Raw genomic sequence first — 24,808 nt, forward strand, 5'->3', positions numbered from 1 at the left:
CTAGTTCTCTAGGCCAGGGGTCCTCAACCCCAGGCCATGGACCAGTACCAGTACTGTTAGGCACTGGGCTGCACAGCAGGAGGTGAGGAGTGGGCATGCATCTGAAGCTTCATCTGTATTTACCACTGCTCCCCATCACTCACATTACTTTCTGAGTGCTGCCTCCGGTCAGATCATGACACGAGAATCTCACAGGGGTGTGGACCCTCCTGTGAACTGTGCATGTGATAGGTGCAAGGAAAGAAGCTCAGGCCCCATGGATTCTGCATTACAGTGCGTTGTATAGTCATTTCATTACATACCACAACAAAATAATAAAAGAAATAAAGTACACAATAAATGGAACGCATTTGAGTTATCCTGAAACCATCCTCTCTGCTCCAGTCCATGGAAAAACTATCTTCCAAGAAACCTGTCCCTGGTGCTATAAAAGGGTAGGGACCGCTGCTCTAGGAAGCAGAGGTTGGCAGAAAAATCTACACGTAACAGGGTGTGTCACAGGGCTTTTGGAACTTTACCTAAGGCTACAAAATCAAGAAGAGTAAGCGCTGCCACACTCTAGAAAGAACAGTTAAGGGGCTTCCAGATGTCCCCTCCAGGGACTGCTAAGAGGTGTCCAACCTTGCTCTTCACTCCAACACCATGCTCAGGGTATCCAGTGAGGAGACTCAGGGCATCCAGGTTGGGAGGAGAACCTCTGAGGCTGTGCATTGCAGGTGGAAAGGAAGAAAACTCTCTTTTCTCCTCCTCTTCCCTCAGTCAAACGGTAGGTGAGTCTGAGGTAACCACTCACAGAAACTGGGTATGGTGGGCAGAGGGAAGAAGGTCTGAGGGAAGAGGACACGCATGAGTCCATCTGATGGAGCCCCAGCAGATGCTGGCTCCTCTGCAACACTCCTTGGCTTGCGCAGCAGCTCCTGAACCAAGTGCGATTCAGCAGGCCTTCCCCTTTCATCATCCCCGCGGAGAGAACTCTCTCCGAAGTCCCACACTCCAGGGAAAGAAGGAAGTGGCAAAGCAGAGGAGGCAGCGAAAGGAGGGAGGGGACGTGAAGGAAGAGCCAGCATCCCTTCAAATCGTTGTTAAGAAGCGATGGTAACAATAACCCTGTGTACGAGACTGCAAAAGAGACACTGATGTATAGATCAGTCTTATGGACTCTGTGGGAGAGGGAGAGGGTGGGGAGATTTGGGAGAATAGCATTGAAACATATATAATATCATGTATGAAATGAGTCGCCAGTCCAGGTTCGATGCACGGTACTGGATGCTTGGGGCTGGTGCACTGGGACGACCCAGAGGGAGGGTAGGGGAGGAAGGAGGGACGAGGGTTCAGGATGGGGAACGCGGGTATACCTGTGGCGGATTCATTTCGATATTTGGCAAAACTAATACAATATTGTAAAGTTTAAAAATAAAATAAAATTTAAAACCTGAAAAAAAAAAGGAAAAAAAAAAGATAAAAAAAAGAAGAAGCGGTGGTCATAGTTCCTCTTCTGTGGCTGCCATCAGTCTGGGATGACCTGCACTGCTTTGGCAACAGTGCCCTGCATGGGAGGCCCCTCCCCTGGTTTCTCAGTGTTAAAGAGCTTCTTGGTCTTTAGACTTTGCTTTGATTCTGGGTACAATGGTGATCGGACTTCTATTGGCTAATTCTGCTGTGTTTCCCTAAAATTTATGGAGCTTCCTGCCAGGATCTTGGCAGTGCAGAGACGGAGTCAGATGTTTCTGTGCTCATACCACCATCCTGCCCAGAAGGAAGCCCCATGTACTTCTAATTCAGAGCCCTAAAAGTTATGCCAGGTGATGCTACCCCCGTCTTATAGAGAGTGAAACTGAGGCTTATAGAAATGAAAACAAGAGCCTCACAAAACTCTGTTTTATTTTCTAGATCCTGAATTCCTCTTTCTTTGTGTTTCCATACATTCTGCCCTAGACTAAAAACACATCCACCCAAAGATGCTCATCGCAGAGGGTCAGGTCTTGCCTCCATTCCCTTTTTGCAAGGCCTCATTTGTACTAGCCTTGGCCTTCCAAAAGAGAGAAGGGTCTAGAAAACATGCTTCTCTCTCTTAAGACTAGAGACAGAACTATAAAGTGACAATTCCCATTCCCATCAACAGGTACCATTGCAGCCCCTTCAGGGTACTGAATCCACTCAAAAGACCCCAGAAGACCTGCACAGCCACTCACCAGAGCTTCTGCAGGAATCCACTGCTGAGAAAGTACAGAGAACAGCAACTAGAGAAATCCCTTCCAGCAGAGTCCATCATGCTACAGTGAGGAAATCTTCTCAGGCCTGAGATTATCTCTAAATATTTGAATATTCGTTAAAAGGGGCTTCTGTACCCTGGGTTCTCTGCTAGGCAGATGAACTGTCTCACTGAAGCTCCATAACAAAATAGTCCAAGTATCATCTCTTGCAAATAGATGAAAAGAAACTAAGGCACCGACAGAAATAATTCACCCGTGCTCATCCAGCTGGCAAGTGCCAGCCTGAAATCAAAATCAGAACCTTTTTAGCTCTAAAGCCCCTATTCTTTTCACTAAATTCTAATGCTACTCTCACTTCATTGAGTCCAGCAATTGGAATTTCTCTTTTTTATCCCCTTGGAGAAAAGAGAGAGGGAGACACATATCATTTCAAGTAGAAACCCATAAATATGTAAATAAAATATAATGTGCAATCAACCCTCCGGTGGAGGTAACAGGCAGAGAGCCCTCCAAATCAGCAGCTCGTCTCATACAGTCATGTGTCTGGCTGTATCAAGTTGCTTTTCACTTAGCCTGAACTCTCTGAGACCATGGTGAAGTGGATTCCCAGGCAAGGGCCCCTTGATTTCCGAGAGTAAGCAATCTCGGGGGATGTGTGATCACTTGGCTTGCTGGGTGGTTGATGTGTGATTCCATAACTCTGATGTGAAGAGAGCTGCCCAGGGTCTGGTTCAAGAAGGGCTTTGAGGGGAAAGCGATTTCTGGAGCACAAGAGAGACAACTTTAGGTTGCTGAAGACCTATTTTTGAGATAAGGGGGAAAATGCCACCTGAGAATAAGATCCGGATCTGTGAGTGAGTGTTGTGTGGAGGCAGATTTGGGTAAAAATGAGGGACAGTCTCTTCCATGTGATGCTGGGGGATGATTTTAAGACATCAACAGGCAAGTGCTCAGGCCACTAACAGTGGTACCTGCAGAAAAGATGCAGGGCCCGTCTGGATCAGTTTGATCTGTGCACCTCTCATTTTCTCACCTACCTTCCCACTTATTGACCTTGGGCCCCATTCTCAATGCCAATGCCCGTGATTCTCCATGAGCACTCAAGACAGTTGATGACAACAGCCTGACTACTGTCCCTACTCTTTCAATCTAATGGATGCTCTCTGCTCCTACGTAGGATCCCATCCAGAGTTTAACAATAACCAGGCTAACACTGGGTACTGGATAATAGTAACTACCCCGGATTCCCAGCAGTAGCCTGGTCTTCCATGGAAGAACATGAGCATCTCATCAGAGATGGCATTCAAGGTGAGGCTGATATGGACAAGAGAGAGCCCTTCTGGGGCCCAACTCCTATTACTGGTTATCTGCTGTTGTGGATGTGCCAGAGGAAACCACCTGCTATTCTAGACCAGAAAAACCTCCCAGAGTCCAGGCTACAACATACATTATGTTCCGAAATGGTATTTCCCATGGGATGATGAAACAGCATCATGGGGGATGACCTACCCTTCCAAACACCAGTCAACCCAGAGAAGTGGACAAGTAAGGTTTTCTGTCTTGATATCATGATTCATAATCATGACACCCATAATAATAATGGCCACAAATAATGACGTGTTTCATTACAGGCATCTGACGAGCCTTTTGAGCTTTTCAGAGCACTTTGATGTACATTATCGTCTTTGCTCCCCAGGCCTGTATCTCAGAAAAGACGGTGAATGAGTAAACTGAGCAAAAGGAACAAAATGACAACGAAAAAATAACTGAATGAGGCATCTCAAGAGAACAGCATGAAGAAAGAGAATTAAATTGCTTTCCTTGGTACAAAGAAGTCCTTTTGGCTTTGAAATGCAGGTGCAATGAGGTAGTTCTCATGGAAGAAGAGGGAAGCGGCTGGTCCTCTGAGCTCCAGACTGACATCTGGCATCACCTGCTCACAGCGTCACCTTAAACACAACACAGCCAAACCTGGGCTGGCTTTCTTGACCCTAAACCATCTTTTGTGCTTTCCACCTCAGAAAACAGCTCCATCGCTCATTTCCCAGGCATCTGAGTCTTGGAGTGCCACCTGTGGCTCTCTATCTTATCCTTCCATTCCCATATTTCTGTAGGATAAATCTACGCAGGCTCCAGTTTAATGGCTAACTCTCACCTTAAGGATTGGAATCTGCTCCCAGTGCATCCAAGAATCTACCTAGTGACCTGGCAAACCTGGCGGAACCAGAATACACCACTACCTGCCCTTGCTGAATTGGGTCCCTGGCATCTTCTCGATACCTGAGCTTGTGGCTTCCAGTTGCGAGCTGCTGCCTCTAGTACCTAGCACTGAGTTTGGCACATGGAAGGGATTCAGTAGACATGTGATGAGCAAGACTATATTGGCTGTGCATGGTGGTCATTCATGCTCAGCTTGTCTCCATTGTTACCAGTCTCTTTATTACTCAGTCTCACCCACATGTGCAGAGGAACCTCCATCCAACCATCTGATGGGCAGTTCCTTAGGTCAAGAGATTTAGCTATAAGAACATAATTGATCTGTAAGTTTTGTCTGATGATTCTGTGCTTCAGTATTTGTCCATCTACCTCTGAGAATTGCCTCAAGGATCAAACAATACGATGGCTGTACTACCAAAGTGGTATCTGAGTGTGTCACTATATCAGTGGTTCTTAAATGTGGGCGTGCAACAGCACCACTCAAAGAGCTCCTTACAGTGCAGATTTCTGGGCTCCAGCCCCAGAATTTCTGATTCACTAGGTCAAAGGACATGGCCTGAGAATTTGCATTCCTAACAAGTCCCCTGGCAATGCCAATGATGTGGGTCTGGGGACAAAACTTTGAAAACCACTACTCTAGATCAATGTAACAGCTCTTTCCACATCAAACTTGTTTTTCTCCACAAAGTTTGCTATTTCGATACCAGACTTTATGTTTTACCCTTTCTGCTGTTTTGTTTGAATCTTAACCCAGTCTGCAAATTCCTCTGGGTAGAAATTATACCTTCCACACTCCACATTCTCTCATTTTCTGTTTTGTAAAATAATGAGTACATTTCCAGTGTGATTAATAATAGAAGAGAGAAAGGGAGGAAAAAAGCTCAGACTACCAACCCCAATAAGCAGTCCTACAAATGGCTATCAGCCCTAGAATTCTTTTAAAAATTAATTATGAGGCAAAGAACATTCTACTAGCAGCAGCAATTGTGAAAAAGAAGATTACCTTTTTGATGACACATTTTGTAAGACGTGGGTTATTCAAGATTTTAGGCATAACTTACTTAAACACCAACATTTTTGAAATATAAAACCACAAACAGTGTTTTCAACTCATAATTTTTATAGTGATAGTCAGACAATTGTGTTTTCAACATGTAAAATCCATTACACAGCCGTGGCAACAGTTTGCAATAGATTGTAAATTTTTATTGAGATGATCATCTTGCAATTGAATTTCAAAATGTATTATATGATCATCAGCAAATAAGTCCACGGGGGCTGCTAAAGTACTCTGAATATCATTTATAAAGATCAAAACCTCTGGAAACCCTGTGGAAAGAGAAAAGTCTCATTGGCAGGATCAAATCAATTATTTTTATGGATGAATACTGAATTGCAAAGCTGAGATAAGGCATTACCTGGTTTAATAACATATCCTTATGTCTTTTTTAAGTAGTAAGTTTTATAATCAGGTTTCAATGAAGAATTCTACCAACGATTGGTTTTTGAAACCAATCAAGAAAATGGCGTCTCCACTCATCATGGTGGTTCAATAACACTCAAAGGAATATTCCCAAGCAATAGAAATACTCACCAACTTTGGGTTACGTGCTTTACCAAGAGGCACTGCTGCTGCTGCTCAATTGCTTCAGCCACATTGGACTCTTTGCAGCCCTATGAACTGTAGCCTGCCAGGCTCCTCTGTCCATGGGATCTTCCAGGCAAGAATACTGGAGTGGGTTGCCATACCCTTCTCCAGGGGACCAAGAGGCACTAAAGTGGTTACAGTCAATTCTACTATAACACTTGTTTCCAAAATGCAAATGTTCTCCAACATGATTGACACATTAGGGAACAATGTGAGTATAACATGAATTTCACATTGGCTATGTGTGATGCTTCACACAGAAACACTAGTAGAGCAGAAAACTGCTCTCAGCTGGACTGAACCACGTAGGAACACACCAGACCCACCTGCCTCTAGTATCTCCCTGCTCCCTCTGTTCACTGTGTGTGTTACAAGCCATGTTGATCCCCACGTGGATCAACTCACCACCACTTTCAGACAGTCCTCCTCCACCACCTTCCAGTAGCTCATGGACTGTGGCCTTTCTGACACCCACTTCCACAAGCAAACTTCAGGATGTTTCAAAGTAATGCCCCATTTGTATCACAGTTGTACGACTGTACACATGTATACAGATCAACATGTGTAAGTACAGCTGTGCCATTTTTACTAGGTTGCTCTCTTATGGGTCTGTCACTAATGAAAGATGTGACTCTGTCCCACTTTTCTCCATGAACCTGGAAGCTTTTATTGTGTAACTTTGAACAGTGCAGTGATTTTTAGGCACACATTATGTTTTACTATAGCCTAACTGTTTTATTTTTCTTTTTGTTCCATGGAAATGACTGTTCTGATGGGTCCTTCACTCCCCACCCAGAAGGCAGAAGGGATTCTTTCCCCTTCAGAGGTCAATGGCTCATGTTGCCACGTCACTGGTCACTGGAGCACCTCCAGCCCTATATACCAAACTGATGGCACACAGCTCTCTCTATGTATTTACCAATGTGTGACCAATGATCAGCGGCATTTGAGTCAGAAAACCTTAGTGCAAACCCTGAGTGTGCTCCTGGCTAATTCTATGACTTTGGATAAAACGTTTAAAAATGTTGTCTCAATTCTTTCATTTATATATGAGATAAAAGTACTTACATCGAATGGTTACTTAAAAATAAAATAAATAATGTGATTTGCAAAAACAAAACAAAAAATCCCACATTAACACTAAGTCCTTTTAATTTCTTGAGTTGCATTCGAAGTCAGACATCTAAGGGTACAAATCAGGGGTATAATCCTAGCTAGCTCCCCTTATTAGTAACATCACAGAAGCCTAGATTCTTGGGGATACAGTTGGATACAAAGAACCCCCTCAGACACAGTTCTAGTCAGCAAACTCTTTAGCATCACCAGGAACTTCAGACAAACTGTCAGAGCCTGGCTGAAGGAAACATTGAGCCAGGAGCCTGTAGGGATTTAGAATTCAGAGGACCTCTGGACAGACCATCCCAACCCAGACTCCTAGTAGAGTCTAGCCCCCAAGGGACACAGAGGCAGGAGGCTCTGAGGGATGAAAGCATTTTCAGAATCCACTGAGAGATGCTTTCAGAGCCAGAAGGCACCAGGAGCACCTCAGAGGCTGAACTAGGACTAGGAGCTCTCAAGGACATCATTAAAACCAAGAGCTCACTCGGGTCACAAGCCCAGCCCAGGGAGAAAACTAAAATCAGAAAGACACAGGATATGCAAGATGAATCAGAAGCACTCAGAGACATATACCAAGTGAAGCCTCAGGTCACATAGTCAGAGCCAGGAGCCTCCAGAGATACAACCGGAGCTGGACCCTTCAGGGACACAGCCAGGAGCCCTCAAAGAAACAAGATCAGGACCCCTCAAAGACTCAGAACCAAGAGTCCTCAGAGGTGCTGTCAGCAGTAGGAAGCCTCACATACTCCAAAGGTCCCAGGAGTATTTGGGGAGAAAGAACCAGTGTCCCAGGAAATACTGTCCGATCCAGGAAACTCTCCAGGACTAGAGAGGCTAAACTAGAGCCAGAGTTAGGTGATTCTTAGACTCACAGAGGAAGCCAGGAGGGCCCCAGAGATGCCTCCAGAACCTCAAAGGCAAGACCAAATACTGCTTATTACCCCAACAGGATGCACACTCATATTAAAGAAGTTGAGGAATGACTGTCACAACTTCAAGAGGAGAATCACTCACAGCAACTGCACAACATCTCAAAACAGTCAGGAAGAAGGGTCCTACCTGCACACTTGGTTCTGGTGGTGAGGGGAGGCCCTGGTGGTCCCGTGCCCCCTTCCCCTGGTCGTGTGAGCAGCACTCGGATCTCATACTCCACATCGGGGTCCAGATGCCACAGCTTATAGTTGGGAGAGTCGACGATGTGGGTCTCCGCCCAGGTGCCTGTGGTCGTGCGGTACTCCACCTCCTTCAGGATGATGGGGCCATCTCCAATGATGGAGTTGGCATTTGGCTTGATCCACAGGTAGGTGGCCCCCACGGCCAGCAGCTCCGGAGGGGCGATGGGCGTGGGAGGCTCTGAAAGACAGGAATCAGCAAAGGATGTCAGACCCAAATGGTTTACAGAATAGACTTCAAACGTGAGGACAAAGGGCAGAATTCCATACAGCCATAGAAAATAGCCTAAAATCAATTAATTTAATTAACTAATTGTATGTAAATACCTGAATCAATGTTTCTTCAGTAACTATATTCAATCTTCCCTGGTGGCTCAGATGATAAAGAATCTGCCAGCAATGCAGGAGACCCAGGTTTGATCCCTGGGTTGGAGAAGAGAATGGCAACCCACTCCAGTATTTCTGCCTGGAGAACTCCATGGACAGAGGAGACTGGTGAGCTACAGTCTATGGGCTCACAAAAAGTCAGACACAACTGAACGACTAACACTTTCATCAAAACACCTTCATTTAAAGAAAGGAAATAGAGAAGGTCATTGTGAGGAAAAGATTTTTCCTGAACACAGCGAAGCTGCCTGGGTTAATATTCTGTTTTCTATCCTCAAATGAGAACCAGCCTTTACTAAGTCAGAGTTTGGTTCAAAACCCATGGGAGTCAGGGGTTTACAAACACTTCTTTTATAGGAACACACAGATTGTTAGTGGATGATCTGTGGAATGGTGGTAGGAGCTGAATTAGCAAAAGGATGATGGCATAATGGGGGTTCAGTTTCTTCCACAACTCTAATAACTTCCTCCACAGAGAGAGGGTCATGATCACAGTGATGCCAGTGGGAAATCAGGGGTCAAGGGAAAAGCCGGGCTGAGCTATTTTGGATCTCCTATGTGTTGCCACCTCTCTTCTACTGAGTTCTATAACTTCAGCTAAATAGACTAGAATTTCAACAGGCACTAACGGTGGCCTCTCCCTGGCAATTTTTAGCTCGCTGGCAAAGCTGCAGAAATTAACAATTGCTTTATACTTATTTACCAGAAAGTTTCACTTGCATTATTAGTGCCATTCTTGGGATATTAGCACTTCCATTTTGATGGATTAAAAACCTGAGAACCCAAGTGATCATATCACTTAACAAAGAGAGTGGAGCAGGTAAGGCAAAAGGGAACCCACATCAGCTTGCCTTCCAACACCAGCTCTCCCTTTGGAAGGCTGTTTATCTCTTGATACCCATTGTCTACAAACCAGTGTGGGTATATTTATTTTTATTTGTAGCAAAAATCAGCAGTGGAACAACAATAAAGAAGAGATTAGAAAGAGAAAACAATCCCCCTTCCTTACCACCCAATATAATTGCCATTTTTATATCTTCATGTTCCATTCCAATTTCTATTCATATACTTAAATCATTTTTGTGTGTAGTTACAGTAACACATAGAATCAAAGAAGATTTTCTTTTCTTCCCTCATTTATTACAACCAAAGGACTTTGCTTATATACAATGTGGATTTTAACATCACTGTCTTTAGTAGTGATAGGACAGTGCATCAGGTAATTACAATAATTATGCTCTGATTACGGGGCACATGAGTAGTTTCAAGTTTTGCAAAGGTAAATAATGCTGCAACAAACATCTTTGTGCAAATGATTCCAGTCCTTCTTGTCTTATATTTTCTTAGGACCAACTTTCAGGAAGTGGGTTATGTATCCAAGGGTATGAATAAATTAGTGATTCTTGGTGTAGAACTAGGAAGTAAGGGTGGGGAAGGCATTTGGGATGCAGTACACCAAAACTACGTTCAAGAACTTTTGGAGGGCCTCTGGGCTACTAAGGCAGGTATCAGTTTCAGTTTGGAACTCAAGTGGGAGCTTTGGGAAGAGAGGTCCCATTCAGTGTTTTCTAATTAATTATCTAGCAACAAAAATTCTCCAGAAAAAGAACAATCACTATGAAGCAAAGATGGACAATATTTTCTCAGTATGACTTGAAGCAGATCTTCAGGGACAAGTTCAAATTGCTACTATTATAACCTGCCATTTGGTCAGAGGAGGAAATTAAGCAGATTAGTCCAGCTAGATGCTTTTCTTTACAAACCCATGGAGGTTATTACTCAATGCCTTGTTATCTCAAAGGTGTTTGCAAATTGATTTTTGGATAATTTGTTCCAGGTAGAGAAGTTAAGTTGGCAAGCACATAATTTCTGGGCTCATCCTCTGTGCATTTTAAATATATAGACCCTTCGATCACCATTATCTACTCTCCAGAGTTCCCATCAGTCTCCAATGAGGCCCCAAAGGTGATATTTTTGTAGCTCTGTGATGACTCTGCCCAATTCCTTAGTAAAATTATTCACATACAGGCCCTGGACAGAATTAAGACCAGCAGACTTCAATACTTTAAGGCTTGAACAAGTGGTTACAATAAGTTCTCTTCCATGGACTTTCCACCCTAGTTTCTACTCTCCTGCTTTAGGCATTAGCAGTAAATTGCTGACCATCAGAAAGAAAATCAAGTATCAGTCTCTCCAAATGCTTAGTCTCTTTTCATGTATTTCTGATGGTAGGTGCAAGTATAGTAACAAACATTCCCTCAAGGATATAAATGTGTCCATCTCAAATGTCACACTAGTGTACATGTCCATATGCAGGCTTGTCCTTCCCTGTGATCACTCAAGAATATATCACAAACTACATCCCAGTGTTTCCTGTACCTGATCCCAAGAAGCCATCAGATTGTTCTTTTGTTCTTTTGGTTTTTATTAATTTATTGATTTATAATTGGCATTCTTTAGAAGGCACATGAACTCGTGGATCAAAGAGAAAAAAAGGGAGGAATGATTTTTTTTTTTTTTTGGTAGGTACTTGCCTTTTTAAATAATGCACAGAAAGATTGTGCTTATTTCAGTTTTCCTCTCTGAGATGAGCTATTCAGCCAGACACGGCAAGAATTCTATGAAGCCATCTAATTCAACCACCAGAGTCAGCAGAAAGGAAACCAAGAACTAGAAAGAGCCCATGAAGCTAGAAGAAGGTGTAGACAGCTTGAGAACTCAGGGCCCAGGTAGCATTTCTGCCTACGGTTTTCTCCTCCTATACTGGAGATGCTGAAGCAGATAACCAGAAAGATCATTAAAAGAAGTCTATACGAGTCGTCTTTAACTTTGGTGGATATGCAGGATGCTATGGAAATGTGAGAAATTCTAGACTCTTCTCCTCAGGAAAATGTACATAAGCATACTACCTAGAGTTTTGTACATCATTTCAGGAATTCATGAACCTTTTTGAAGACCTTGCATGAATTCTTAAAGATTCTATGCTGAGAATAAAAGAAATCCACAGAGATTCTCCTGACAGCCCACATGCCCCCAAGAGCTGACACTTCTCAGGGACCCTGAAGCCACCCTTTGTTGCAGGAGCTAAAGCCTGGGAGCACTACCATGTAAGAAAATGGAACTTGATGTAGGGGTCACAGATCTAGTGCTTCCAGGCTCCCAAATATATGGTGAATATAAATATGCTAAGATTTACACCAGACCAAGCACAGCAAATGTCTAGGTTCCCATGACTATGACACACCCAACACATTCATAGATTCAACAGTTGGGCTAAAATATTTAAAGGAAAAAAACATGACTCTGCCCACTTAATGTTATATGTAGAAATCTTCCACAGAGGCTGTCTTAGGTGTTTGGGCTGCTATAACAAAATGCCACAGATTGGGTGGCTTAAACCACATTTATGTCCCACAGTTCTGGAGGCCGAGAAGTCCAAGATCAAGGTGCCAGCAGATTCAGTGTCCATGAGGCCTCTGTTATTGGTGTTTTCATGAGTCTTTTCACATATGAAATGACTAATACCTCTCTATACCTGGCCCCTCACCATCAACTGTGCAAAGCCAGAAGGAAGTGTTTGACATTTGATGGTACTCCTTGCTGACAAAGGTTGGAACAAAATCAAGAGGGAGGGAGCCTGGTTTTCAGGAAGATGAGATCTGGGTTGGGAGATGGTACCGACCTCCCTCCAACCAGGAATCAAAGAACTTTGAGAACAGGAACCCTAGGAGCCATCATCCCTGAGGCCTGGGCAGCAATTGCCCCCGACCGGTCAAGGCTCTCCTTCAACAGGTAGGTGGTGAAGTGACCCCTTAATGCAATTCTGCTTCATCCTCAGGCAGCAATCTCCAGACCAATTCTGTCTTTCTCTTTCCTGCTGTGAGCACTTGTAACAGTTTGACTCCCCAGAAATTCCTACAGAGAGCAAAAGTGCTTCAAATAGCTGGAGAGCAAGTTTGTGCTTGTGTATTGTCTGATCCAGACAGAAATCAAATATTTTGAGAAAAACTGAATGCTACTAAGATTGAAGTGAGCTCTTAGGTATGTTTAAGGTGAACATAAACTGCTTTCTGACACTATCACCCTCTGCCTCCCTCCTGATCACCTTTCTATTTGCACAGCATTTACTGAAGCATATGAGAAGCATTCCACAGGAACGCCCAAGTCTGCCCCACCCGCCAACATGCCACATGTACCCGGAGACTATTTTTTAATCACTGCCATATCCACACTTGCACACATGCCGTTTTTCCCAACTAGAATATTGTTTCTTTTGCTTTGAACCAAACCATGCCCATTTTTCTTTTCAATTCTGCTTCATAACGCCTCAGTCATGTAGACCGCAAGGCTAGGCACACAGTAGATATTGAAAAAGCTTCATGCTGGCTAGCTTTTCTACCAATCAGCATGCAAGGCTCTTATATCAAATACAGCACAGAAGATTGAAGAGGAGAAGAAAATCTAGTTTGGGGCCAGGGCCTGAGTCTTTGTCCTCCACGTCTAGTTAGCTGTGTGACCCTGGACACACCAGCCAGTCTTGGGGGTTCTCAATATTTTCATCTTTAGCACGAAAGATGGTTCAAAGTATAAAAATATCTGAATTTTTTCCCAAGGACCATAGGGTTCTATGTGAATATGTTTACCGACTCTACCCTGACTATGTTGCCAGCAGTAGACTGCACCACCTCATGCATCTCTGGCCCATGAGGTCCCCAAGTAGAAAGCAGAATAAGTAGATATAGCATCCAATCTAGCAGTGGATGTCAACTAGAATTAGTCTTTGTGTCTAACCTTAACTTATGGCCAATGTGCGATAAATATTTAATGACTTGTTTAAATGGACAGAGAAAATATTGGATAAGTTTTCCCAAAATAAGAGGTTGGGGTGGCAAGACAAAGAGAAAGAAAGAAAGTGTTATAGAGAACAGTGGATGGGCATCCAAGCTAAGAACTGAATACGTCTGGGAGAAGACATCAAATGCCTGGAACAGAACAATAATCAAAGACGTAGCTAAAGAAAAAATTTTTGAACTAAATGAAAGTCTGAATTTGCAGACTACGAAGAGCACAGCGGGTTGTAGGAATAATCAATGATGAGACTCAAACTTAAGAACATACTGGCAATATTTTGAAATACCAGACTAAAGAAAAAGTCCCACAAGCATCTAGACAAAAATAGATCTTCATCAATGCAAAACAAAAAGACTGAAAAATCAGTTCCCATACTTCATCATTTCAGTTTGAAACACAGGAATATAAGAGAAGGTGATAATAGCAATAGTAACTGCAAACGACAGCAGCGGCAGCTAACAAATGATGCACCGTTTTGATGAACCGGTCACTGCTTTAGTGCCTTAAAGTATTAACTCATTTAATCTTCACAGCAACTCTAGGGATAGATAATATTATGATTCACATTTTTCTGAGCAGAAGAAAGAGATGCAGATTAAGTAACGTGCCCAACATCAAACGGTTAGTAATCTAAAGAACCAGGATTGCAGCCAAGAAGTCGTACTGAGGGGGTCTGCATGCCACTCACAACAGTATAATACACACAAGATTTTAAGAGGATATTTCATATCTCAAGATGTTTATAGACAACTAAGTTGTGGTACATTGGCAAAGCCAATAGATAGACAAGTTTAGATTCTGAAAAATGCAGGAAGATGTACTATCTATATAACTTGATGATAGATCCCAGTCCACACTGGGGTGAACTGAAATCATGAGCTCTGAGATGGAGAAACTGGGACAGTAAAAGGCTCAGTCTCATGGGATGATTACTAACGCAAGACTCTTGTTTCTCAGGTAAGAGTCTAGAAGGGAATCCCTGCCTCATGCCAGGCCAAACCAAGATAAAACCCAAAGTTTTAAAAAAGACAGAAATCCCAATGGCATTTAGGTTGTGCTTAAATGTAAGCAATTGCACGGTGAATGGTTAACCCTTACTCTGGCAATTATTCTGAAACTGGACATGAAAAATTTCCATGGAACAGTTTCTCCTTAGATAAGACTCTCCAAAGGTACAAAAGCCCAATTTTAACTAAATTAAAGGAAAACAAACAAACAAAAAAATCCCACCGACACGCCTATTAAAATGTCTAGGTAGAAATACACCAAATGTTGGTTTTTCCTTAGGATTGTGGGGAAATGAGTACTGTTTTCTTTTTCGTGTGTCTCTGCAAATGTCCTCTAATAAACCTGAATTGGGTGTTTATTCCAAAGATAAGCATATTAAATAAGTGTTCTTAAATGTTGAACTTCTCTAACCAGTGGGACCTCTGTTGGGATTCTGTGCTCTCCACCACCAGGAGTATTTAACAGTCAGTCTCCCCTCTCATCTGCCCAGACGACAGGTAACAAGAATCAAGAACCACATCCGTGTCCCTTTGCCAAGCCAGTTCTTCCCCCATAGCTCCTAATAAGGAGAAATCATGGCTGCTTTCGGCATGGCTCAGACACCTACACTATAAGTTGAGACTTCACTTCTGAAAGTTCCCTAATCATCAGATCAGATCAGATCAGTCGCTCAGTCGTGTCCGACTCTTTGCGACCCCATGAATCGCAGCATGCCAGGCCTCCCTGTCCATCACCCACTCCCGGAGTTCACTGAGACTCACGTCCATCAAGTCAGTGATGCCATCCAGCCATCTCATTCTCCATCTTCCCCTTCTCCTCCTGCCCCCAACCCCTAATCATAGCAACTAATATTTTACAATGCTCTACCTGTTTCCTCATTCATTTTCCTCTGGTGCCCCACAAAGCACACATCTTACACGTGAGGAGACCAAGGCTCAGCTACTTTAGATAACCTTCCTCCTCTCACACAGTGAATGAGCAGAACTATGTGCAAACCCAGGCCTTTCTAAAGCCTGCCCCCTGTCCTCAATGCTGCACCAACCCTCTTTGTGCTGTGTTAATATAAAAAGCGTGCTTATATTTCAGATCCACAGCCTGTGAGTTCAGCAGAGTAAAAGTGAGCACTTAGGATCCACTGTGTGCCAGGCACTGTGCTAAGAACTTTATATGCATCATCTTATTTAATCCTGGCACATTCTTCAGGCAAGGGATAGTAGCAATCCCATTTTATAAACTAATTTTAAAAACCCTAAAGCTTAAGGAGGTTAATGGCTCACAATCACAAGTAAGAAAAGGAACCAAGTTTCAAACCTAGGGAGATCCCAGAGCAGGGCTTGTAATCACTATATTATACTGTCTATTGCGACCAGGATCCCCACAGTTAAGGAGGATGAAATGATGTATCTTTCAAGGTCATAGAGAAGTGGTTTTGGTGAGAAGAAGCCAGATCTGGTAACTAGTCAGTCAGTACTTTGTTAACCTGGCAGCAATCATAGTCAACTATCTCAGAACCACAGATATGGAAGATACATGGAATGACATTAGCCCTAACTGCCAGATGCAGAAATCCCTAACATGAGCTAAGACTCAGCTTGAAGCTTATCTCCAGAGATAAGGAGCAGAGTCTACGGTGTTCACACAAGTAGTGAAGAGTTTTAACGGTGAGAAAGTACTTTGAAATACAGACCACAGTCTTTCTCCACTTGCTGTCCACCAGAATGTCACACCAGGCTTCCAAGAGCTGGCCTCTCCCAACCTCTCCAGGTTCCCTGACTACTGAGCTCCCCTCACAAGTGATACAGAGGTCGCAGGAGGTGTTTCTGCCCGTGCTGGTCCCTCTGCTGGAACATTCTTCCCTATCATCTCACTTTTCTTGTCTGATTCATGTCAATGGATGGCAAAAACCACCACAATATTGCAAAGTAATTAGCCTCCAATTAAAATAAATATATTAATTTTTTTAATTTTATTTTATTTTTAAACTTTACATAATTGTATTAGTTTTTTGCCAAATATCATTAATTTTTTTAAGTGAGCTCTCTTTTTTTTTTTAAAACAAACGAATTTATATATAACACAGAAGTAGACCCACAGACATAGAAAACACACACATGGCTACTAAAGAGGAAGGAGGGATAAATTAAGAGACTGAGGTTAACATAGATGTACTACTATACATAAAATAGATAACCAACAAGGAACTTATGTACAACACAGTGAACTCTACTTAATATTTTGTATTAATAATGACCTATAAGAGAAAAGGATCTGAAAAAGAATACACACACACATAGATACATGTATATAGGGACTTCCCTGGTGGGCCAGCGATTAAGATTTTATGCTTCCAATGCAGGGGGTGTGGGTTTCGATCGCTGGTCAGAGAATTAAGATCCACATTCCATGTAGTGTGGCCAAAAAGTGAAAAAAATAATAAAATAAAACAAAATGGTATCATATTAAATGATCCATTAAAAAATAATATGTGTGTGTGTGTATAACTGAATCACTTTGCTGTACATCTGAAACTAATGCATCATTGTAAATTAAGTATAGGTAAATGAAAAATAAAATGCAACAAGTGCTGGTTCTTCAGATAAAAATATGAACTGACTTCTGTGAGAAAAAAGGAAGAATGAGCTGTCCCCTGGGACACCGTCCAGCTGTGTGCTCTGTGCTGCAGGGTGCCTTAGCCCAGGGTCCCAGGAGCAGAGCTGGAGACAAGGATTCTGTGCAGAGACCAACTGGAGGAAAGTACTCAGAAGAAGGTGGACTAGGGAGCCAGGATGTGATTTTGTCTAAAGATTAGGCCATCCTCATCCCAGAGGTGCTCTGGAGCAGAAAATGCACCACTTCACGGCTCCTCACTGAGGCAAGGGGGGCAACCTTTTGTCTCCCTGTGTTATTAATTGGATATGGGCTGTTTAGGGGTGCAGGCATTGCCCCTCAGTCAAGCAACTTCCCTGTAGCCAAGGACAAATCCTGATTTCCTAGGACTTCTGCAGCTAGACACCACAAACTAGGAGGCTTAAAACATGTATAGCCTCCCAGTTCTAGAGCTGAGAAGTCTGACACCAGGGTGTCAAAGGCGACCTGCTCCCTCCAAAGGCTCCAGGGAAGCCTCTCTGGCACTTTGATTCTAGTGTTTGATCTTGATCTTCTTTGGCTTGGAGACGCATCCCTCCAGCTCTGCCTCTGTCTTTACACGGCCTTCCCCCTCTGTCTGTGTCTCTCTGCCCAAATTTCCCTTTTCTGATGAGGTCACTGGACATACTAGGTAAGTGCCTTCCTTCTTTTCCTGTCTCAATTCCCCTCCACTCAACCAGTGTTCCCTTCAAATTCCAAATAAACTATTTGCAAACCCCTGTCTCAGGATATTCTCAGTTTGGAGAAATTCCAGTTAAGATATTATGACAGTTTTATTCCTAGTTTTTAAAGGAATCTCCACACTGTTCTCCACAGTGGTTGTATCAGTTTGCATTCCTACCAACATTGTTGAAGCGGGTTCCCTTTTCTCCACACCCTCTCCAGCATTTATTGTTTGTAGGCTTTGTGATGATGGCTGTTCTGACCGGTGTGAGATAATACCTGACTGTGGTTTTGATTTGCATTTATCTAATAATGATGCTGGGAGGGATTGGGGCAGGAGGAGAAGGGGACGACAGAGGATGAGATGGCTGGATGGCATCACTGACTCGATGGACGTGAGTCTGAGTGAACTCTGGGAGTTGGTGATGGACAGGGAGGCCTGGCGTGCTGCGATTCATGGGGTCACAAAGAGTCCGACACAACTGAGCGACTAAACTGAACTGAATTGAATAATGAGTGATATTGAGCATTTTTTCATGTGTTTATTATAGCACTGAAACATATACATTACCATATGTAAAATAGATAACAAGTGTGAGTTTGATGCATGACACAGGGAACCCAAAGTCAGTGCTCTGTGACAACCTGGGGGGTGGGGTGGGGAGGGGACACATGTATGCCTATGGCCGATTCATGTTGATGTTTGGCAAAAACCATCGCAATATTGTGAAGTAATTATCCTCCATTTAAAATAAATAAATATATATTTTTTTAAATCTTACAAAAGCTAGGGCAAGTTACTTAACCTCTCTACGCCTCAGTTTCCTCATCTGTAAAATGGGGGCAATAATAATACCTCCCCCATGGAGGGTGCTATGAAGATTAGGTAAGGTATTGTATTCAATACCCTTGGAACAGTCCTAGCACATAACAAGTATGCTGTGTTAGCTACTATTATCTTCCTCCTCCCAGCCAGGAGTCCATGGAGTCAGTCAGCAGTCGGTGGGAAACAGCTGGTGCCCCCATTTCGCACCCCCCACAGAGAGACACAAAGATCCCATTAAAGGCATTCCCCTCGCTGTGTCAGGATGAAAAGGGGCCACAGTCCTCTCAGTGTGTACTCCTGCCAGCTCTTCCACAAGTAAGGACATTTATGAGCTCAGCCTCAGTCTACTTCACACGGCCGTGCTGCAGCCAATGAATTCATTTAAAAATGCATAATTCAGTAACGACTTAGCACCAGGAGAGAGTTTGTGATCTGCAACACTCGACACTCGGTCTGTTCCTGGCTCCACTGTCCCCACCGCAGACTTGACATTTTTGAGAGGACTCTTTGCTGGGCCACGTTCCAAAATTAAGAGCCGAATCATCACTCTAGAAGGGCCTTTTCTGTCCTTGCCTGCTAATCAAGAGTCCTAAGAAAGTATGACTCGAGAGTCTATCTCCCCCAGAGAGGGGCCTAGGAGAGCCTGGACTCTACGTCTTCAGAATCAGAGACCACACTGCAGAAGCTTCTCGTTCTAGAGCAGTTCAGGGTATGCATACTGCCACCCTTTGCTCAACAGCCCACCTATGGAGAACAGGGTGGAGGAAACTTGTGCCTTCGCCTATTTGGACCTCTGAGTTCCAAAGACATCCAAATCCACACTTCTGTATGCTAGGGAGGAGTCTTAATCTCCAGTATTTCACATGGTGGAATTGCCTTTGAGGATGTGATCAAGTTAAAGATTTTGAGTGGGGAGAGGATCTTGGAATGGCCAGACAGGCCTGATGTAATCACAAAGAGCTTTGTATGTGAAATAAGAAGACAGAAGAAATAGACTCAGACAGAAACTGAAAGAGGCTGCACAGCTGAACACGGAGGAAGGACCATGAGGCAAAGAACGAAGGTGGTCTCTAGAAATGGCAAAGGCGAGGGAAAAAGTCTCCCCTAGAGCCAAAGGAAATGCAACCCTGTTGACCCATTTTAGCTTCCTTATCTTTAAGACAGTAACTATGTGGGCTTTTTTTTTTTTAAGCTGCTAAATAAATTTGTGGTTGTCAGTTACAGCAGCCCGAGAAAACTAACACAAGGAGTGGATCAGATGAAGCAGGTGAGGGAAGGCTTCCTGGAGGAGTCCAGTCATGACATGAAATGATGGGAGAGTCTGACAGGCACTTGGGGAGAAGGGAGCCTTCCCCGAGATGAGAAGAGACTGGGATACATCCTCCGCAACACAGATGAGAGTCAGGGAACAGCAGCAAGGTGATCTGAGAGGTCAGTGGGGACCAGACCAGGAAGGGCTTCCTGAGGAGCCTGAGGCTTTGAAAGTGGTGGTGTAACACAGACACAAGGTCTCTTTGGACACTCCTCTTGAGTGCTGGCTGAACGGGTCTGAAGAAGAGAGACTAGAGTCAGTGGGAAGTTGTGTCCATTACCGAGAGCAGATGAGGATGGAGGTCTGGGCCAAGATGAGGACCATGGGGTTGGATAGGCAGAGTCAGACTAGAGTTAGAGTTCCTGGTGGCTCAGATGGTTAAGTGTCTGTCTACAATGCGGGAGACCCGGGTTCAATCTCTGGGTCGGGAAGATCCCCTGGAGAAGGAAATGGCAATCCACTCCAGTACTATTGCCTGGAAAATCCCATGGACAGAGGAGCCTGGTAGGCTACCGTCCATGGGATCACAAAGAGTTGGACATGACTGAGCGACTTCACTTTCACTTTGGTCACGGAATGGATCTAAGGGGCAAGGGAAGATGGGACCAGTATAAGGCTAGGAGTCAACAGGCTGGGTGAGGCCACAGTCTCTCCCTGACCTCCACAGTGCTCCCCCAGTCCATATAAGTGGGTGTCCACTTCACTTTCCCTGCCCAGCACCCCAATGCACTACAGACTTCTTCACACTACGCTCAATGCTCACCACTCCATCCCTTTGCATGTTCATATTCATTTTCGCTCACAAAAGACAGCATGATATATTGAACATTCAAGAATGTTGGATTCAACAGATAGAGGTTGGCTTACAACCTCTGTTACTTAATTGCATGACTGTGGGTAAGTTACAGAACTCCTTTGAGCCTCAGTTTCTTCACGTGTAAAACCAGTATAACGGATCATATCTCACTGGGTCTTTGTGAAGATCAAATGTAAATGCCTGAAACAAGACAGACCCTAAATAAGCATGAGTTATTAATACTCCCATCCCTCTTGACCTCCTGTGCTGGTCCTTCTCCCCACCCCATAGCCCTCTCCATTAATGAGCCATTGGATCTAGCCTTTCAACTCTCCTCTGATCTCCACTCTGAGCATCTGGGTACTTGGTAGCACATGCGATGAAATCATTTTCAGCTTCACGCATGAGGAAGCCACTCATTTCCCACCAGGATAGGCAACTCACACTCAGCAAGCACCAGGGGCAGGGGGAAACATGGCAGCCAGCTTAACAGAACATGTATTGAGAAAAGCAAAAAGAGAAGAAGAGGGGATGATGAGAGGAAGGGAAGAAATGCGAGATTCAGGGCAACGGGAGTCCAGGCAGCTTCATCAGTTACTACACTGCCAGGCACAGTGAGAGAACGAAGGGGCTGGGGCTTTGGAGATATTGTCATTTTGCAAATTTCTCTCCTTGGCATATCCCTATGTGCAAGGGGGAGATGCATAATTAGTCTCTAAGCTGCTGAAATGGCTGGAAGTGACTAGAAGTATCAACTGCTCTGAAGTGTCAGGAAAGGGTGTCCAGATGGATTAAGAGGCTTATCCATAACAGCCTGCTCAGTTTGTGGGGAGAGTTTAAGATGATTACCCCCTTTATGCTAAGGAACTGAAAAATTAGCCTCTTCCAAATCCCCCCGGGCTCCCTCTGCACTCTGCCACATCCAGCCTGGAGAGAAACTTAGCAGAACTTAATAGCAGCTCTTGGGGTAAGAACTTTGAAACAACAGAAAAATGCACAGTCCAACAGGCCATGGGCCACTGTCCCCATCCCCAGAAGCCACAATTCTGGCTCAGCCAGGTAGACACTGGATTCTGGGAACAGGATTAAGGGCTTCATGCTGGTGCCCACCGCAGGCACCTGCAGCTGGGTACTTCTGTGCCAGGTAAAGCATCAGGCGGGGAAGAGAGGAGATAAGGAGCAGAAGGCAAATTTCAAGCACTGGTCTAGATGTTTCTAACATCCTAATCATGTGAAAGTGAAAGTCAAAGGTCCTGTTCAACTCTTTGCAACCCCATGGACCATACAGTTCATGGAATTCTCCAGGCCAGAATATTGGAGTGGGTAGCCGTTCCCTTCTCCAGGGGATCTTCCCAACCCAAGGATCAAACCCAGATCTCCCACACGGCAGGCAGATTCTTTACCAGCTGAGCCACCAGGGAGACCTGGACTCATGGACTTCTCAAATATAGGCACAGGGAGTCCAAAGAAATAAAGAGCAACTTTCAAGGGGATCTACAAAGTGACAGGGCTTTTGGATGGAACATCTTCCTGGGAAAGAATTCTACTGGAAGATAGACAGTAAAATAAGCTTGAACTTTTTCACACATGAAAAGGTTTCAGGGAACTACCACCTTGAGACACATTCTTTCATAGAATACCAAGAGAAGAAGTAGTTCCACACTCATTTTACAAGCCCAAGGTAAGCATTATGCAAAGAGGTTACAAGCATATCACAAGAAAAGAAACTTTTAGGCTAATCTTTCTCATAAACATAGAAACAAAAATCCTACACCTTATATCAGCCCTGGGTATTCTTTGGAAGGAATGATACTAAAGCTGAAACTCCAGTACTTTGGCCACCTCATGCGAAGAGTTGACTCATTGGAAAAGACTCTGATGCTGGGAGGGATTGGGGGCAGGATAAGGGGACGACAGAGGATGAGATGGCTGGATGTCCTCACCGACTCGATGGATGTGAGTCTGGGTGAACTCTGGGAACTGGTAATGGACAGGGAGGCCTGGCGTGCTGCAGTTCATGGGGTCGCAAAGAGTCGGACACAACTGAGCGACTGAACTGAACTGAACTGAACACCTTATATTAGCAAACAAAATGCGGGGGTATATAAAATAAATACTAAATCCTCACTCCTTCATCTCACCCTTAAGCCCTGGGAACCACAAACCCATTCTAAAATTCTGACATTTCAAAAATGACAATCTATCATCTTTCAGTTCAGTTTAGTCACTCAGTCACGTCCAACTCCTTGCAACCCCATGGACTGCAGCATGCCAGGCTTCCCTGTCCATATCATCTTTGGGGTTTGACTTCCTCTCACTAAGCGTGATTCCCTGAAGATCACTCAGGTTGTCTGCATCAACAGTTCATTCCTTCTAAGCTGCGTTGCTCTATGGTGTGGATGTCCTACAGCTTGTTTCACCAGTTACCTGTTGGAGGACATCTGGGCTGTTTCCAGTTTTTAGCTACTACAAATGGGGCTGCTATGAGCAGTCATAATTATACCGATTTCTATAATTCTTCCTTTCTCTGGGATAAATGTCAAGGAGTATACAGTTCCTAGGGCATATGAGATTTCAGACTGTCACAATACTTTCCAGAGTGGCTATACCATTTTATGCTCCTATCATCGAGTGATCCAGTTTTTCTGCCTCTCCACCAGAATTTGGTGTTATAATTTTTTAGCCATCCTGATAAGTGTGTAGTGTTATCTCACTGTCATTTTAATTTATTCTACCCTAATGGCTGATAGATTTTCATGTGCTTTTTTGCCATGAGTCTAGTCTCTTCAGTAAGATATCTGATCATAACTTTTGCCCATTTTCTCACTGGACTGTTGTTTCGGGTTGTCTGGATTTTCTTGCTGTTGAGTTTTAAGAATTCTTCATATACTCTAGAGATTAGTCCTTTGTCATGCAGGTGGTTTGCAGGCTTTCCCCCTCTATAGCTTGTCTTTTCATTTTCTTCACATGAGCTTTCCCAAAGCAAAAATTTTAATTGCAGTGAGGCTCAATTTATCAATGTTTGCAGTTATAAATCATGCCTGTGATGTCAAGCCTGTGTTGATTTTTTTTGCTTCTGACTATATTCAAAGTCATTAGTGCTCAAAAATAATTGCAGATTCCGGACTGGGCTCAAACATTCGGTTGACAAACACAAACTATCCTTGGCTCTATTTCCTGCCATACAAGTTTACTCATTTCAACACAGAAATGTTGAAAAATATGTCTGCTTTGCTTTGAAAGTTTTAGTCGCACTCTTCATTTAATTTTTAGAAGTATAATATTTTTAAAAGCATGTTTTCAATCAAGATGACGGATAGTTGCTTAAAAACGGGAAACAGGAAGCATATGCTCAGAACCATCAAAAAGATGTAAGCCAGCAACACTCAGAACAATCTAGAAGGCCTGGATCCAACACAACACCGTCCTTCAGAATCCCTTCATGGAGCTTAACTGGGAAGAAGACGGGAACATGACCCCGAATTCAATTAGTGATCACTATTAAGCGGCTCTCAATATGGACAGGGTAAGAGAGACTGAGATATTTATTTAATATGTGACTTCTATTACTGGAGAGCTGCAAAGAGCTAAAACTCCGTATTTCTTGTGCAAGAAAATCCTGAACATTTGCAAAAGATCACCACTTTCATGGCCATGCTTAAAGACACCCACCCCCATACCTGCCCACAATGGTTGTAGCCAGTCTCTAAAATGGTCCCCGGTGACTGACTCCTGGAATTCACATCCCTGTGCCAACGCTGCCCCTCTGAGAGTGGGCGAGCCCTCCTGGCTCACTTCTAGCAGTTTAGTAAAGGTGATGTGATGATGGCACTTCTGAGTTTAGGTCATAAAAAGACTGCCATCCTGCATGCCTTCTCTCTCTGTCCACCTCCTTCTCCCTCTCCTCTCTCCCCACGACCTTTCCCATTCTTGCCTGCCCTTCCCTCCTT

The 24,808-nt window shown here is 43.8% G+C and overlaps 1 protein-coding gene across 7 annotated transcripts in view; it reads right to left on the bottom strand.

Moving 5' to 3' along the window:
• PTPRT (protein tyrosine phosphatase receptor type T) overlaps positions 1–24,808 on the bottom strand; it is a 1,153,310-nt gene that overhangs the window by 610,840 nt on the left and 517,662 nt on the right. For all 7 annotated transcript variants that reach the window (XM_070381763.1, XM_070381762.1, XM_070381758.1 and 4 more), the window contains exon 7: positions 8,257–8,550. In XM_070381763.1, the coding sequence (XP_070237864.1) occupies positions 8,257–8,550 (294 nt within the window). The remainder of the gene's footprint in view (positions 1–8,256; positions 8,551–24,808) is intronic.

This window comes from Bos mutus, chromosome 13 (genome assembly GCF_027580195.1).
Source record: "Bos mutus isolate GX-2022 chromosome 13, NWIPB_WYAK_1.1, whole genome shotgun sequence".
In the NCBI taxonomy this organism is placed as follows: Eukaryota; Metazoa; Chordata; class Mammalia; order Artiodactyla; family Bovidae; genus Bos; species Bos mutus.